At 50.7% G+C, this 16,412-nt stretch overlaps 1 protein-coding gene across 1 annotated transcript; it reads right to left on the bottom strand.

The window, feature by feature from the left end:
• Nucleotides 1-3,190: 3,190 nt before the first annotated feature.
• On the bottom strand, nt 3,191-7,646 carry LOC115498338 (uncharacterized). Its single transcript, XM_030290964.4, has 4 exons — nt 7,420-7,646; nt 5,143-5,347; nt 4,148-4,206; nt 3,191-3,669 (listed from the first exon to the last, which is right to left on the bottom strand). The coding sequence occupies exons 1-4, from the start codon at nt 7,583-7,585 to the stop codon at nt 3,461-3,463; spliced, it is 639 nt and encodes a 212-aa protein (XP_030146824.4). The 5' UTR covers nt 7,586-7,646; the 3' UTR covers nt 3,191-3,460.
• Between the last annotated feature and the right edge of the window lie 8,766 nt (nt 7,647-16,412).

Genomic DNA, 16,412 nt, shown 5'->3' on the forward strand with positions numbered 1-16,412 from the left:
GAAATCCACCAAGTTCTGCTGCTCAGGCTCAGGGCCACTCCTCGGGCTGGTTTTTTACAGCCCATTGTAGCCCAAACAATGAAGGAGTTAATAAATAACCCACATTTCAAGGGATGAGGAGCTGCTCCTCTGAGCTCAGAGATGCAGCTGCACATCCCTGTTCCCCATTGGGATTTCCCTCCTTAAGGTGGTTTTTGGGGTTTTTTTTGGGAGGGCAGTGCCTGGAAATCAGGGAGTGCTGCAGGGGGGTCAAAAGACCTCTGCTCCTTTTGGGCAGTGCCATGAGAGGGAAATGAATGATGGAAAAAAAGAGCAAAAATTGGGGGAGGTCGCTGAGAAAAGGAGGTCTCTGCCCCAGAATTCCTAAATTTCCTCATTTTCCAGAGCCCCAGAGAAGAGGCAGCCCAGGGACCCTCTGACACACTTCCCACCCAGCAATTCCACTCATTAGGGTGTTTGCTTGTGCCTGGCGCTAATTGGCACTAATTAATTACCCTGTGCCAAGTGGAAACAGAGCATGGAAGTCTGAAAAACGAGGAGAACAATTGGGGCTGGGCGTTCAGGGGCATTTTGTGGCTTTTCTCCTGGAATTGTTTGTCCACTGGTGTGGAAAACTCAATTTTTGCTCCTAAACGTACCTGGAAATTCAGTGAATGTGGCAAAGGACTGAAAAACTCTGTCCCTGTAAATGTACCTGGAAATTCAATGAATGTGGCAAAGAATGGAACAAATCTGTCCCTGTAAATATGCTTAGAAATTCAGTGAGTGTGGCAAAGGATTGAACAAATCTGTCCCTGGAAATTCAGTGAGTGTGGAAAAGAATTTAATGTCATGTTGTCCCCAGAATTCCTCCTGTGATGCCCACAGGAAGATGGTTCAGTGAGAAATCCTCTCTAATCCAGAAGGTTGGGGCTGTTCTGCTGACTTGTTTGAGGTGAGATGGCACAGCAAATAAAACTTCAGGGATTACAGGAAGTCACTGGAAGGATGGGGGAATTTTTTTACAGGGCTTTATGCAGCTGTAATCTCTGTGTTCATGATTAATCAATGTTTTAAGAGCCTGGCACTGCCAGGAACAGCTTTCTGCCATGGTGAGCTGAGGGTTTCATAGATGTGGGTGAGGAGTTTGACCTCAGAGCTCATCTGGGACATCCTTAGAGCCCTTCTCTGCCTCTGTAGGCAAAGTTCTGCCTAGTTGTTTTTGTGAAATTTAAGTTTTTAACTTTTATTTTTTGTGAATTTAATTTTTAGCACTTTAAAAAATTTTTCTTTTTCCTCTGATCTTCTAGAGAAAACAGACAGGGTGTAAAAGGAAATGTTCATTTTTGCTGCTGAATAGAGTAAAAATGAATGCAAATGCCATTGGTGAGGCTCACGGATGGGACATGGAGCAGGAGCCACGTGGGGCTGATCTGGGAATGGGAGGTGCCACAGGGATATTTAAATGCAATTTCATATTTATTTAAGGCTGTAATCTTAGGAGATAGATGGATCAACAAAGAGATTGGAGTTGAGCAGTAATTTCCAGCACTAATTAGGATTTTATTGTGTGTTGTGCACTGATAAAGCGTGTCCCTAACTCTGCTAATTACCCTGCCTGCTAAACAGATGCCAGTTTTAATGGCTGGGTACTAAAAAAGTCATTTCTCCGAAATTCTGCGAGAACATTCCATGAATGCAGCACTGCAGGGTCAAAATTTCACCTGTGAAATTGTGCTGGGGAATTCTGGATTTACAGCCCAACCCTCCACAACGCATCAGGAAACAGGGAAAGAAATGGAAATTAGGATGAAACAAGTGGAATTTACACTGAGGGCACGGGAGGGAGAATTATCTTTATTTTTTGAGGCAAACCATGGATTTTGTACCATTTGAACAAACAAGAATTGAGTGAAAGCTCAACCTGAAAGCCAAACCGGCCTTAGCAGCTGTTTAATCACAACTGCCAACTTTTAGGGGTAATATTTTGGACAATTCTAATGGAATTTTAAACAAAATTTCCCTCTTAGACATGATGTCTGAGTGCCTGAGAAATATAAATAGGCAGGCACAATTTCTTTCTGAATTCCTGAGAAATATAAATGGGCATGGAAATTTTTTTTCTGAATTCCTAAGACATATAAATGGGCAGGCACGTTTTTTTCTGAATTCCTAAGAAATATAAATGAGCAGGCATGATTTTTTCTTGTGGTGCTCAGCTCCTGTGTTAAATTTCAGAATCATTTCAAACTCCCCCCCACCAACATCACAACGAAGCCAGGAAATAATGGCAGGTGCAAGAACCAATTTTAATTCCTTATTTTATTTAGATCGGCTTAAGGAAAAAAAAAAATGCTTCCCACAAGTTGGAAAATGTCTAAATAAACGTTTTGCCCATATAAAAATACAAACAACAATAAAATCAAGACATCTATTGGCCCACACAATAATCTTGCCCTACAGCAAAATCAGCTGTTGATTAAAAAAAATAATAAAAAAGAAGGAAGAACACAAAATGCCCACCTTGCCTTTCCATGAAAAAAAAAAAAAACAACAAAAAACCAGAGGGAAAACAAAGAGAAACTTTGTCATCTGCTGAATTAAGAACAATATTTCGGGGATTTTGGACCAAATAACGATGTGGGGATGAAGATGCAGACTCAGAGCCCGCCTGGAGCTTCTCAGCAGCTCCTCTGCCCCAAGAGGAGGAGGAGGAGGAGGAGGAGGAGGAGGAGGAGGAGGAGGAAGAATTCTCCTCTCTTGGTGCTTCACAGAACCGCAGGCGATGAGGAAATCAGGGAGCTCCAGGGGCTCTGCTCACCCGGTTTTGTGTCTGGGAAGCCAGGGCAGAGGGGTCTCTGCTGGGAATATTTCCTTTTGCTGAGGAATATTTCCTTTTGCTGAGGAATATTTCCTTTTGCTGGGGAATATTTCCTTTTGCTGAGGTATATTTCCTTTTGCTGGGGAATATTTCCTTCTGCTGGGGAATATTTCCTTCTGCTGGGGAATATTTCCTTTTGCTGAGGAATATTTCCTTTTGCTCAGGAATACTTCCTTCTGCTGGGGAATATTTCCTTTAGCTGAGGAATATTTCCTTCTGCTGGGGAATATTTCATTTTGCTGGGGAATATTTCCTTTTGCTGAGGAATATTTCCTTCTGCTGGGGAATAGCTCTTTTTGCTGAGGAATATTTCCTTCTGATAGAGAATATTTCCTTTTGCTGGGGAATATTTCCTTCTGATGAGGAATATTTCCTTCTGCTGGGGAATATTTCCTTTTGCTCAGGAGTATTTCCTTCTGATGAGGAATATTTCCTTTTGCTGAGGATGTGGGCGAGGGCAGCAGGGGAGGATCAGCTCGGTGGCCACACAAACCATTATAATTTACTGTGGGAGTGCATTTATCAGCCCAAGGCACCCCATTCCCTGAGTAAATCAGCTGAGCCCCAGGTTCCTCAGCAGGAGAAGGGGCTGGGTGCCCTCTAGGAGAGCAGGCTGGCCGTGAGCAGCAGCAGCAGGGCAGCCAGCAGCCAGGAGCTGCCCTGAGCCCTGCTCACCGAGCTGGGAGTGCTGCTGGGGGTGGAGGTGGTTTTGGGTGTTGAGGTGATGTTGGGGGCTGAGCTGGTGTTGGGGGATGAGGAGCTGCTGGGGGCTGAGGTGCTGCTGAGGGGCACCGGGGTGGTTTCTGCCCCTGAAATGGAAAAATAAATAAAAAAAAAGCAATTACAAATCCAAAGGACCAGCTGAGAGCATCTCCAGGAGGCTGCAATTCTGATTTCACAGGAATGAGGGGTCAAAGCTTCTGTGGAGGAGGGGATGGCTGAGTGCATCAGAGCAGCATCACCACCCTCCGGGCTGGAGGAGCAGAAACACTCCTGACAGCAAAGCCACAGCTCCCAATGCATTCCCCTGCCAGTCCCTGCAGAAATAAATAAGCCTGGCCTCTGCTTTGGAGCTGTTCCACATCCCTTAAAGCAAAAGGGGAGCTTGGAAAGGTTTGAAGTTCTAAGCTGGAAAGCCTCTGTCTTTGCCTGGCTGCTGGAGATGTGGGATGTCCTTCAGCTCCAGGCTCCCTGAATCCCTCTTTGCCCTCTCCCCAAAGCCCAGAGCACGAGTGAAGCTCTGCTCGGCGTGTCCTTCCCCAGGTACTGGAAATGAAGATTATTTACCTCTGCTCAGCATCCCAGTCTTGAGCTCGGTGATGTTATCAGGGAGGATGAGATAGACCCTGTGGGAGGAGGGAAGAGAGAGAAAAACAAGTTCAAAGGAGAGAAGCTGAGTGTCCCAGTGGGGATGGAAAGGGGACATTGAAAGCAGATGAAGAGACAGGAATTTTGGAGCCATCCTGAGCTCCCTTGTGCTGCCCTCCAGCCACACTGAGCTTTTTTTGGGGGGTGTTTTCAGCATCTGAAATTGTTTCCCCACCACATTTTGGCTGCTGCTGGGCTGGGCTGGGGATGGGTGGCAATTCACTGGGAACCATCTGCTGCCTGTAATTGGAAGCAGTCCTGGCAGGAGCTGGGCTGTCCTTCCTCTCTGAAGATAAGGCTGAAGGTTCTGCTTCCCTTAGACAAACATCTCCCACGGGCTAATGGAAGTGTTCAGCCAGGCCATTTCCATGGAGTTAATCTGCTTTTCTGCTGCTGGGAGCATCTCCAAACTCCCACAGCACCCCCGAGGTGGCTTTTGGCAGCAGGTGAAGGAAAAGGGAAATGTCACTGTTGGACACAAAATGAGTACACAGAAGCTTGGTAAGCCCAAAGGAGAAAAAGAGAGAGTTTTATATTTGAACATTTGATATTTATAGAGTTCTAAAGGTGACCGTGGATTGGAGGATGGAATGACCACCTCTCCAACCACACTGGTCAAACCAACAGTCTGTTAATTCTCTCCTCCCACAAAGAAGCATGTAAAACAATCATTTTTTGCATCAGTAGTGCGTGAGCACTCCAGTAGAAACATGTAAGCATTATCAGAAGGCTAAAGAAGTTTTATGAGAGCTTTAAAACTTTCAAAAGAACTATAAAAGCAAACTTAACACTTTAAAAATTCGGGGCAAGAGGGAAAGGAGAGAGAAAACCCAGAGGGCTCTGGAGGATTTGCTCAGCCCCTGATCTGGAGGAGGGGGTGACTGTGGCAGCAAATCTCAAATCTCAAATCTCACCTGATGTGCACAGAGGAGAGGTTGCTGTTGGGGGATGTCCAGTGGGCTCTGCTCTCGGTGCTGTTTAACACGGCTGTGAGCACAGAGCTGCAGTTGCCGGTGTCTGTGTCCGTCCACTCCCCCACCGAGGTGTTCTGGGGGGACAGGGCCTGCAGCAGGAACGGCCCCGAGCTGCTGCTGTGGTTCCTGTCGTCCCTTATCGTCACTGGGAGAGAGCAAGGGGGACAAAATGAGATTCCTGGCAAACTGAGATTCCTGCCGAAATGAGATTCCTGGCAAAATTGCATTCCTGCCGAAATGAGATTCCTGCCAGAATGAGATTCCTGGCAAAATGAGATTCCTGGCAAAATAGCATTCCTGCCGAAATGAGATTCCTGCCAGAATGAGATTCCTGGCAAAATGAGATTCCTGGCAAAATGAGATTTCTGCTAAAACAGCATTTCTGCCAAAATGGTACTTCTGCCAAAATGAGATTCCTGCCAAAATGAGATTCCTGGCAAAATGAGATTCCTGGCAAAATAGCATTCCTGCCGAAATGAGATTTCTGACAAAATGAGATTCCTGCTAAAACAGCATTTCTGCCAAAATGGTACTTCTGCCAAAATGGTATTTCTGCCAAAATGAGATTCCTGCCAAAACAGCATTTCTACCCAAATGAGATTCCTGGCAAAATGAGATTCCTGCCAAAATAAGATTCCTGCCAAAATGAGATTCCTGCCAAAATGAGATTCGTGCCAAAATAAGATTCCTTGCAAAATGAGATTCCTGCCAAAACAGCATTTCTGCCAAAATGAGATTCCTGCCAAAACAGCATTTCTACCCAAATGAGATTCCTGCCAAAGTGACATTCCTGCCAAAGTGACATTCCTGCCCTGCCAGGACCCCGGGCCCTCAGGGTTTGCTCCCACCTCTGGTGCTGCTGGTGACAGCTGCACCTGCACAGAGGGTGTTTCACCCCAAAAAACCCTGTTTTTACGCCCCTGAGCTGCTGGGAGCCCGGGCTCAGCCCCAGCCGAGCCCTGTGCAGGGGGAAAGGGCTGGAGAAGGAACCTGTGGGCAGCCCTGAGCCCGGCTGGGTGTGCCTCACCTTCCCTGCCCCAGCCCTGGTGCTCGGGGCTTCTCTCCCCAGCAGCAGCTGGACCACAGTGTTGCTGTCCAGGCAGGACAGGAATGAATAGACTTGACTTAGAAGGCTGCTTAGAGTAAAACTCTGATTTATTTAAAATATATTGCTTTTTTATATAGAGTTTTGCAAAGGCTGAATCTATTGGTTTTGAAATGAAAATAAGTTACAGCATTGGTGTAAAGTGCTTGGCACGCAGTGATAGAATTTAATTATAAATAATGTGAAAAACAAGAGAGATAAAGAATTATTTATATTCTTTCTCAGCTCTTTCTCAGGCTTTTTGCCTGGCTAGAAACTCTCAGTTTCTTTCTTTGACGGAATCTGAGACCCACACCATGGGACACAGAGGAGCTGCCCAGGTCCCTGTGAGCATCCACCACGTCCCTCTCAGCCCTCAGCACCCCTCGGGGTGCACCCCTGCTCCAAACCAAACTGTCCAAACCATCAGAACCTCCAGGAGCTGACGTGAGGCAGGAGCTGCCACCAAACCTCAATTCTTTGCTCAAAAACATTGAAATAACAGCAGTGAGCAAATGAAAGAAACCCCAAGCGCTGCTGTGGGGTGATCTGGGGGAATCCATGCGGTTCCCACCTCCTCCCCTGCAGGAGGGGATCAGGATGTCTCCCCTCCACTGTTTCCTCAGCATTTTAGGTTTTGCATTTTAGGGCCTCAGGGCAGAGGGAGATTTGCTGGCAGGGTCAGGCTGCAGTTTACCACATCCTTCTGCAGCGTGAAATCCATTTCCTCCCATGGATGCTGAAGGTTTGTCAGCACCAAAGTCAGCTTTTCCCCTTTGTCTGTGCAGCCCCTGAGAAAGGCAAAGTGTGGGGACCAAACCACAAAACGACTTCCCCAAGTCCTGTCTCTTCAAGAGCGTTCAGCTCCTTCTGTGCAAGCTCAGGCAAAAAGATAAAAGGGGAAAAAAATCATCCTGAGGAGCGAAAGAGAATTTGGGATTGAGCTGTGGAGGGGAACACGAAATAGGAACAAAGAGGCAACAACAGCACAGTTTTTCAGCTGCCTGAAATGAAAAAGAATTGAAGTAGAAAAGGAATGCCACATTTGAAGCAGAGGAGGCAGGAGGGCAGCTGAGTCAGGGACAGAGATTTCTGTGCAGGGGGAGGCTGAGGTGCAGGCAGGGCTGGCTTACCCAGGTAGGTTGTGTTGGCCTGGTAGGTCTCAGGTGTTATTACCACAGAGAAATTCCCTTCGGTCACGTTCCAGAGCCAAAGGCACTCTTCTATCTCCATGTCTGCTTGGCCAGCTGCTGTCCCCAGCAGGAGCAGCGGTGCCAAGAGGAGCAGGAAAGCTGCCATGACCCCCTTTGCTGCCTCCTCCTCCTCCTCACCCACCTGCCCCTAGGAACTGAGGAAGCCTCACACCTTCCCAGCCCCTTTTATACCCAGGGTGTGATGAGGTAAATGCAAATATTTCCTCCTCCCCGTCCAGCTCACTCATCCACACGCCCCTGGCGGTTTCACTGATAGAGACACTTCCTCCTACCTGCCCAGAGAGAAGAGAAGTGGGGAAAAACAAGGGGTGACCCCCGTTGAAGGGGTTCAGATGGGCAGTGGGGACATCCCTGAGGAATCCGTGGGCTGGACGCTGAGCTCTGTGCGTGTCCCTGTCCCCTGGGGTGGTGAGCAGTCCTGTGACCTCTTGTAGAAACCCTGGAAATGTGAAGGAGCTCCAGTCTTGCTCCCAGCTCTTGTCCAGGCTTTTCTTGACGTTGCAGAAAATGTGAAAAACCCAGACAGGGAAACATCCTTGTAAAAAATATTCAAATTCAGCTTCTGATCCTGCTTGGAAAAAGCTGGATCATGAAGGGCTGAGGAGGGACCATGAGCCCTGTGGAGGGCTGGTCTCTCCTAAGCCCCTTTCACAGCCCCTCCCTGGTGAACACGACGTTTTCTTGCTGGGGACATATCCCTGATGTGATTCCTCTCCTCTAATTTTGGCTGAATGCCTCAAATAACAGAGGAAAACAGCTCGAGTTTGTCTCTCCCCTCCTTCCTGGATTCTTCCCCATTTCCCCCTCAGGCCCTTGGCTGATTTTGAAGCTGATTTTGATGCTGATTTTGAAGTATTTCAAGGCTGATTTCAAGGCTGATTTTGAAGCTTTCAAAGCTGATTTTAAAGCTGATTTTGAAATATTCCAAGGCTGACTTCGAAGCTGATTTTGAAGCTGATTTCAAGGCTGATTTTGGAATATTTCAAGGCTGATTTCGAAGCTCATTTTGGAATATTTCAAGACTGATTTTGAGGCCGATTTCACAAGTGCCTCCTGAGCTGTTGGGGCAGCGCTGTGGGATCAGTGCTGGGGACAAGGACAGCACTTCCCTGTCCCTGAAGCAGGTGAGATTCCTCCTGCTCACCTTCCACCTCCTTGGGAAAGCAGCAGGAGCTGGGCCCAGAGCGAAACCCGACCCGTGAGACACCCGGTAATTAGAGGTGACGATCCTGAATCAGCGTCCCTGGATGGGGATGGCTCCAGAACCTGCTCCCAGACACGGTTCCACTATTTCCAGCAGTCCAAATCAGCAACACAGGCGCTCCAAATGAGCTGGATCCCCCCCAAAAAAAGAAGGGAATATCCTCTCTTTCTGCCTGGCAAGTCACAGAATCCCAGGATCATGGAGAGACTCTAAAGCACATCCCTCACTGCACATCCCACCTGGCAACTTATTCCAATGCCTGACCACTCTTTTCTCTGTTTGGTTTTTTTTTTTTTTTTTTCTAATATCCACTCTGCTCCTCCCCTGGAGAAGGGGATGAGCCTCACTGGTGTTTCTGATGCCCTCATGCTGTGGTTTTGCCAAGCTTACTCCATCCTCCTCCTCCTCCTCTTCCTCCTCCCTGGCCCTGCTGAGTCACTTGTGCTGCCTGAGTGGGAGTTTGGGTTTCCTTCCCTGGCCTCATCTCCCCGTTCCTCAGCCCCAGAGCTCCTCACCCAGAGGGCTCCAGCTCTGGGGAGTTGTTGTGTGAAATACTTCCAATAGAAGTTCAATAGACGTGGGAGAAAAAGGAGGGATGGAATAGGGGAGTTCAAAGAGGAGAGCAGCAGGAAAGGTGCCAGGGAAAAGGAGAATGTGTTGGAAGAATGTCCAGTGATGCTGCATTAGTTGGAGGTGAATTTGGCAAAGCGTGGGCAAAAAAAAAAAAAAAAAGAGATTTTTCTGGTCTGCTGAATTCACAGAATCAAATTCTCCTGCAGAGCCTCATTTCCCTGTGGTTTTCATCTTCTTTTCTGCCCTTCTGGGAGCTTCCCTGGGCAGTGCCCGGGGCTCCCCTGCTGCCCAGGGCCAGCACAGGCTGAGAGGGAGAGCTCCTCAAAGGCTGCAGCTCCTTGGCAATGGGAGCTGCTCTTCCCAACTGCTGCAGAACCTTTCTGGGAGCCCCACCAGGGCAGCAGGTCAGCAGTGTGAGAGCACATGGAATGGGGAAAAGGAACGGGAATGGGAGCAGAGGGTTTTGCAAGGGCAGCTTCCCCCGTGTGCTGTTTGCCCTGGGCAGTTTCGTGTGAATTCTCCTTGCAAAAGCTCGCTGCCATCCTCTGGGTGGTGGGGTGACTCAGTGGGGTGTCACTGGGACAGGGCTGTGCCCATGTCCTCTGCCAGGGAATTCCATCTGGGAGGGAAAAGGCAGGATGGGAGTGCTCCAAAAACCTGCCCAGGGCTGAGGAGAGCCTCGTAAGGGCTGCTGGAGGTGACAATTTTTGTTACAGTGATCTCAGGGGATTTTCAGTTTTGTTGGTTCTTGAAGAGGATGATCTTCTGTGGGAGCTGAGCCCTGCCTTGGGGAGAGGATACAGCCAGAGAGCTCTGGGAAGCAGTAAAGTTAATATTTTAATCTATTTTTGTTTATTTGTTATTGTAAGTGCAGGAGAACCCAATGGGAAGAAATGACGATGTCTGACTCAATTCAGAAGGATTAATGATTTCTTTATTATAACTATGCTAAAACACATTAATATACTATATAAAAGGAGGATACTAAAACTCCATACTACTTTCTCTGACTTCATCTCTAATCCTCACACAACTCATGCCCTCTCTGAGAGTCCAGCCCCAGTGGGTTGGGTTGGCCACCAGGCTCAAACAATCCTCACCAGAATCCAACCAAGCATCACCCCAGGGAAACAATTCTCCAACACATTCCACATAGGAAAAACAAGGAGCAAAACCAGAAATTGTTTTCTCTTTTATTTCTCTCTGTGCACCTCTATGAAAAACCCTGAGAGGGAGAGAAATGTGCTTGCCACAATTTATATTTTCATTTTTATCCCTAAAGGTGACTGCACAATGGTTAACTCAGCCCATGAAACGAAGCCAATCAAATGGGTGTGAAGCGCAGTGGAGGAAGGGCAGGAAACAGAAACTTCTGTGGGGGATTTGTGTGTTACAGAGGGACCTGAGCTTCTAGAGCACCCAGAACGTTTGGGGAGGGGCTGGCAGGGCTGAGCTGCTCAGAGCTGCATCCAAGGAGCAGCAGGAGCCCTGTACTCAGCACTGGTCAGGGCACATCTTGAGTGTCATGTCCAGTTTGGGCCCCTCAGTTTGGGAAGGACGTTGAGATGCTCGAGCACATCCAGAGGAGGCAACGAGGCTGGTGAGGGGCTTGGAACACAAACCCTGTGAGGAACGTTTGAGGGAGTTGGGGTTGTTTAGCCTGGAGAAAAGGGGGCTCAGAGGTGACCTCATTGCTGTCCACAACTCCTGAAGGGAGGTTTAGACAGGTGGGGTCGGTCTCTGCCACCGGGCAGCACTGACAGAACAGGAGGACACAGCCTCAGGGAAGGTTTAGGTTGGATATTAGGAAAAATTTTTCACGGAAAGAATAATAAAATACTGGAATTGTCTTCCCAGGGAGGTGGTGGAATCACCATCTCTGGATGTGTTTAAAAAAAGACTGGACTTGGCACTTGGTGCTGTAGCCTAGTGAAGTGTTGGGGCATGGGTTGGACTTGATGATCTCAGAGGCTCTTCCAACCTCATTATTCTGTGTGAGCCCTGCAAAGCCCGTGGCTGCTCTGGCTGGGGCAGGAGCAGCCCTGGGTGGGGGATGCAGGATGTGCCCCCAGCTCCAGCTGGATTTAGGAGCAAACAGAGACCTGGGTAAGGGCAGCAGCCCCAGCTCCGATCCTCAGGGCTGGAAATGCTGGAAATGCATTTCCAGAGTCTGATCCTCAGCTTGGAAATGCTGGAAATGCATTTCCAGAGTCTGATCCTCAGCTTGGAAATGCTGGAAATGCATTTCCAGGTCTGATCCTCAGCTTGGAAATGCTGCAGGGTGTTTCCCTGCTGCCACCCACACGGGCAGCTTGCAGCAGATGGGATGATCGGGGTTTTGCTGCCTCTTGGCAAACAGACAGGAGGTGTCAGCCTGGCAGCAGCGCTGGGCTGATCTGTGAGAGGAACGAGGGAAATTGATATTCCCAGGGTCCCCAGTGGGAGAAACAGCAATCACTTGGTTTTTAAAAAAATTTTTAAAGTTTAATAATAATAATAAAATAATAATAAAAAGGTTCTGCTTGGTTGGAAACTCTCATTTTCTCTCTTTGGATCTATCAGGAAGGCAAGGACAGGGAGCTCTCTCTGCTCCATTTCCTGGTGCTGGAGCTGCTCTGGCTGGGCTGGGCTGGGCTGGGCTGGGCTGCAAACACTCTGCACATCGGGGCATCCTCTCCTCTCCCTTCCCCTCCTCTCCCAGGGCTGCTGGCCCTGCCTGGCACAGGTGGACTCTGCCCAGCCCAGGCAAGGAGAGCAGTGTTTGCTCTGAGCTCCTCAGCAGGGTTTATGGGGTTATTTGCTCTGTGTGTGAAGAACAGTTGAGATTTACTGGGCTGTTTTGCAAATATTGTGTTTTGTAAATGTGGGGAATGAAGGTTGTTTTGTTTTTTTTTCCTGCTTGAACTGCTGAGCTGGCTTGAAAAGATTCCTTGTCCTGCTGGAGGTGTGGGGTGAGTTCCCAGAGCTGGGATGGGCTCAGGGCTTGGCAGCCTGTCCCTGCAGTGTCCTCAGCTCCAGAAATCCACCTGCCTCCACCAGGAGGGAAAACAGAGAGGGCAGCAGGGCAGGCAGGGCCCTGTGGCCCGCTGGAGTTGCAAATGGGGTGAGGAATGGATTTTGCATCAGGAGGAGACACGGAGGCTGCCATCCCCCTGCCAGCTCTGCCTGGCATTTCCCACGGGCAGCAGGGGAATCTCCAGCTCTGAGGTGTATCCCAGCCTGGCAGCCCTGGCAGGGCTCTGGCCAGGCTGCAATAACAAAAGGTGGATTGTTGTCTGCAGGGAGGAGGCCCTGAAAGCCCCCTCGTAACCCACAGGGAGGGGAGGGCAGAGGGGAGGGCAGGAAGGACAAAGATTTTGCCAAAAGGCTCTTCCCCAAAGCGAGCAGAGTAACAAGGGAGATCTCCTGCTCCTTTGGGCTCCTCCAGAAGCTCCCTGGTCGCAGGAGGAGCGGCAGGCAGGGCTCGTTCTGGGCACCTGGGAGCTCTGGGCTCACCTTCCTCCTGCAGCTGCTCTGTCCCCAAAGGCAGCTCTGCTCCCTTCTTGTGTCTGCAGAGCCTCGCTGGGACACAGCCCAGGCTGGCTGTGCTGCCCTGGCCCTGGCCCAGCCCTGGGATGGATCCCTGCTGTGCCCAGCTCCATCCCTGCTGTCCCTAAATCTATCCCTGCTGTCCCTAAATCTATCCCTGCTGTGCCCAGCTCCATCCCTGCTGTCCCTAAATCTATCCCTGCTGTGCCCAGCTCCATCCCTGCTGTCCCCAAATCTATCCCTGCTGTCCCCAGCTCCATCCCTGCTGTCCCTAAATCTATCCCTGCTGTGCCCAGCTCCATCCCTGGTGTCCCTAAATCTATCCCTGGTGTGCCCAGCTCCATCCCTGCTGTCCCTAAATCTATCCCTGCTGTGCCCAGCTCCATCCCTGCTGTCCCTAAATCTATCCCTGCTGTCCCTAAATCTATCCCTGCTGTCCCTAAATCTATCCCTGCTGTGCCCAGCTCCATCCCTGCTGTCCCTAAATCTATCCCTGGTGTGCCCAGCTCCATCCCTGGTGTACCTAAATCTATCCCTGGTGTGCCCAGCTCCATCCCTGGTGTCCCCAGCTCCATCCCTGGTGTCCCCAGCGCCATCCGTGCTGTGCCCAGTTCCATCCCTGGTGTCCCCAGTTCCACCCCTGGTGTCCCCAGCCACATCCCTTGTGTCTCCAGCTCTGGGATGGATCCCTCATGTCCCCAGCTCCATCCCTGCTGTCCCCAGCTCCATCTCTGGTGTCCCCAGCTCCATCCCTGGTGTGCCCAGCTCCATCCCTGGTGTCCCCAGCCCTGGGGAGGGGACAGGAGCCTGCCCAGGTGCCACCTGCAGCAGCGCTGCTGTGGCAGGGTGCCCAGGTGACTCCCAGGTGACTGCCCCGGTTCAGAGCCCTGTGGGCCCGGCTGTCCCCGTGTCACACGCGCTGTCCCCGTGTCACACGCACTCTGCCTCTGTCACGCAATGCCAGCACAGCCCCGCTGCCAGGAAGGTGACATCAGTGCCACCCCAGCTGCCACAGGCCGGGCAGGCGGCGCCGGGAGCGGCTCTGGGGACAGGAGTGTCACTATCAGACACCAACTGAGCACACAGAAGTTTGGTAAGTTCAAAAGAGAAAAAGAGGAAGTTTTATTTCTGAGTTTGTAATGTATAGAATTCCAAAAGTGGCAGTGGATTGGAGGATGGAATTGGCACCTCTCCAACCACACTGGTCAAGTCAACAGTCCATCAATTCCTTCTTCCCACAAAGAAGAATTCAAAACAATCATTATTGACATGAACAGTGTGTGAGAACTCCAGTAGAAATATGTGAACATCAGGAGGCTAAAGAAGTTTGCTGAGAACTTTAAAACTTTCAGAAGAACTATAAAAGAAAACTTAACACTTTTAAAAATCAGGGCAGCACAGGAGGGAGCAGCAGCCCAGCTGGAAGGGGCAGAGGGTGCCCAGCGGAGCCGGGCTGCCCGGGAGATGGCAGCAGCTCCCCGCAGTGCCAGGGCTGCTGTCCCGGCTGCTGCCACCGCGGGGACAGGCTCGGCACAGCGCAAAGGCGGATTTACATCGTGCATTTACATCGTACATCTCCAGCAGCAGCAGCAACTCGGGCTGGGCTCACCTGGGGGGCTGAGCCCACCTGTGGGGATGGACTCACCTGGGGGGCTGAGCTCACCTGGGGGGCTGAGCTCACCTGGGGGGCTGAGCCCACCTGTGGGGATGGGCTCACCTGGGGGCTGAGCTCACTTGAGGGGCTGAGCTCACCTGGGGGGCTGAGCCCACCTGTGGGGATGGGCTCACCTGGTGGGCTGAGCTCACCTGAGGGGCTGAGCTCACCTGGGGGGCTGAGCTCACCTGGGGGGCTGAACCCACCTGAGAGGCTGAACCCACCTGAGAGGCTGAGCTCACCTGCGGGGCTGAGCCCACCTGGGGGCTGGGCTCACCTGTGGGGATGGGCTCACAGGGGGGCTGAGCTCACCAGGGGGGCTGAGCTCACCTGAGAGGCTGAGCTCACCTGTGGGGCTGAGCCCACCTCAGGGGCTGAGCTCACCTGGGGGGCTGAGCTCACCTGTGGGGCTGAGCCCACCTGGGGGGCTGCTCCAGCCTGGCCCCAGCACTGGGGCTCTGGGAACCAGCAGTGGCCCCTGGTGAGAACTGCCAGGTTGGAACCACGCTGGGCACTCCCTGGGGCTGCTCTCCAGCCTGGACTGGAGCAGAACCAGATTAACAATCCCAGGACCATCCCCTGCTTGTGTCCCCCTGCCCTGGACCTCAGCTTTGTCCCCCCTGACCTGAGCCCGCTCCAGCTCTGGGTTTGCTCTCCTGGACACAGCAATTTCCAGAACCTGGGAGGTTTTCCTGCCTCCTTCCCTTTCCTGGCAGCGCTGGCGGGGGCAGATGGGCTGAGCCCAGGGCTGGGAGCAGATCCTGATGCTGCCACTGCAGCTGTCCACTCCCAGGTGGAAAATGAGCATTTTTTTGGCTGCAGAGCCAAGATGTGTGGTCCTGGACGAGGAGTCCACAGCTTTATCTCAGGGAGGTGTTCCCAGCTCCCTGCTGAGACCATTTATTTACCTGCTGGGATCCATTTGTCCTGCTGAACCCCAGCACCAGGAAGGTGACTTCAGCCAGGCTGGAAGGACGATGGATCCAATCTGTGGAGTGCGTTTAATCATCCCTTCCTAATGGTATTGGGGGATTTCCTATTTAATCAGTAATTAATGTGCCTGGCAATTAATTCTGCAGGACTCTCGGTGCCCCAAGCACCGCAGGGTGGATTCTGAGCAGCCCCTTTCTGACTTTGGGGGAGTTCTGAGCAGTGATAAATTGCAAGAGATACCAATTTCTTTCCCGATTCCTTCTAATGAGTATGAATTTTTATTTTCTTTTTTTTTATCCAGGACATGTGCATTTCACTTTTTGGAGGACAAGGGGCAGGGAAAGGACAGAAAGGAAGAAAACTCTTGGATTAAAAAAAGGAAAAATTGGGAAAAGTTGCTACTAGTGGATTTTCTCTCAGCTGTGAGACTCTCACATTCCTGAGGCAGTTTGAAAGGAGAATTTTCCCTCGGATTTCCCACCCTAAGCCCCTGTAAGGGATGCAAGGTGTGGCCTGTGCTGGCATTGAGCAGCTGGTCCCTGCTCTGAGCTTGGCTGCTCCTGGACAGCTCCTCCAGAGCGCTCTGAGCTCTCAGTTCAGCTCCAGGAGACTCCAGCAGTGAGTGGGTGACCAGGCACTGAGGAAAGGCCTTGTGGAAGAGGCACAAGTGCAGGAAAACACTGCAGAACTGGGCTGCTTTATCCAGGCTTTGCTAAAACCCTTCCCCCCATCTCAGAACACCTTCACCTGATCATTTGTGTTGATGCCTGGCAACTCTGCACTAGCGGGGGAGAGGGAAACAAAAATACAGGGGGGAAAATATTAAAAATGCTTCACTTGAGCTGGAGATTCAGCCCTGCCTTGGCTTTCTGCCGGCTTCAAACACAGCAGCAGAACCTCTTGTGTTTAGCCCCAAAGGAGTCCCTAATTAGTGGAGAAACTGCAAAGCTCTGAACTTATTTGGGAACGCTTCAGTGCAGTGGCCCCCTGAGGTTCATTAAACAAATGAATTCAAAGCAG

Source organism: Taeniopygia guttata, chromosome 24 (genome assembly GCF_048771995.1).
Source record: "Taeniopygia guttata chromosome 24, bTaeGut7.mat, whole genome shotgun sequence".
Taxonomy (NCBI): Eukaryota; Metazoa; Chordata; class Aves; order Passeriformes; family Estrildidae; genus Taeniopygia; species Taeniopygia guttata.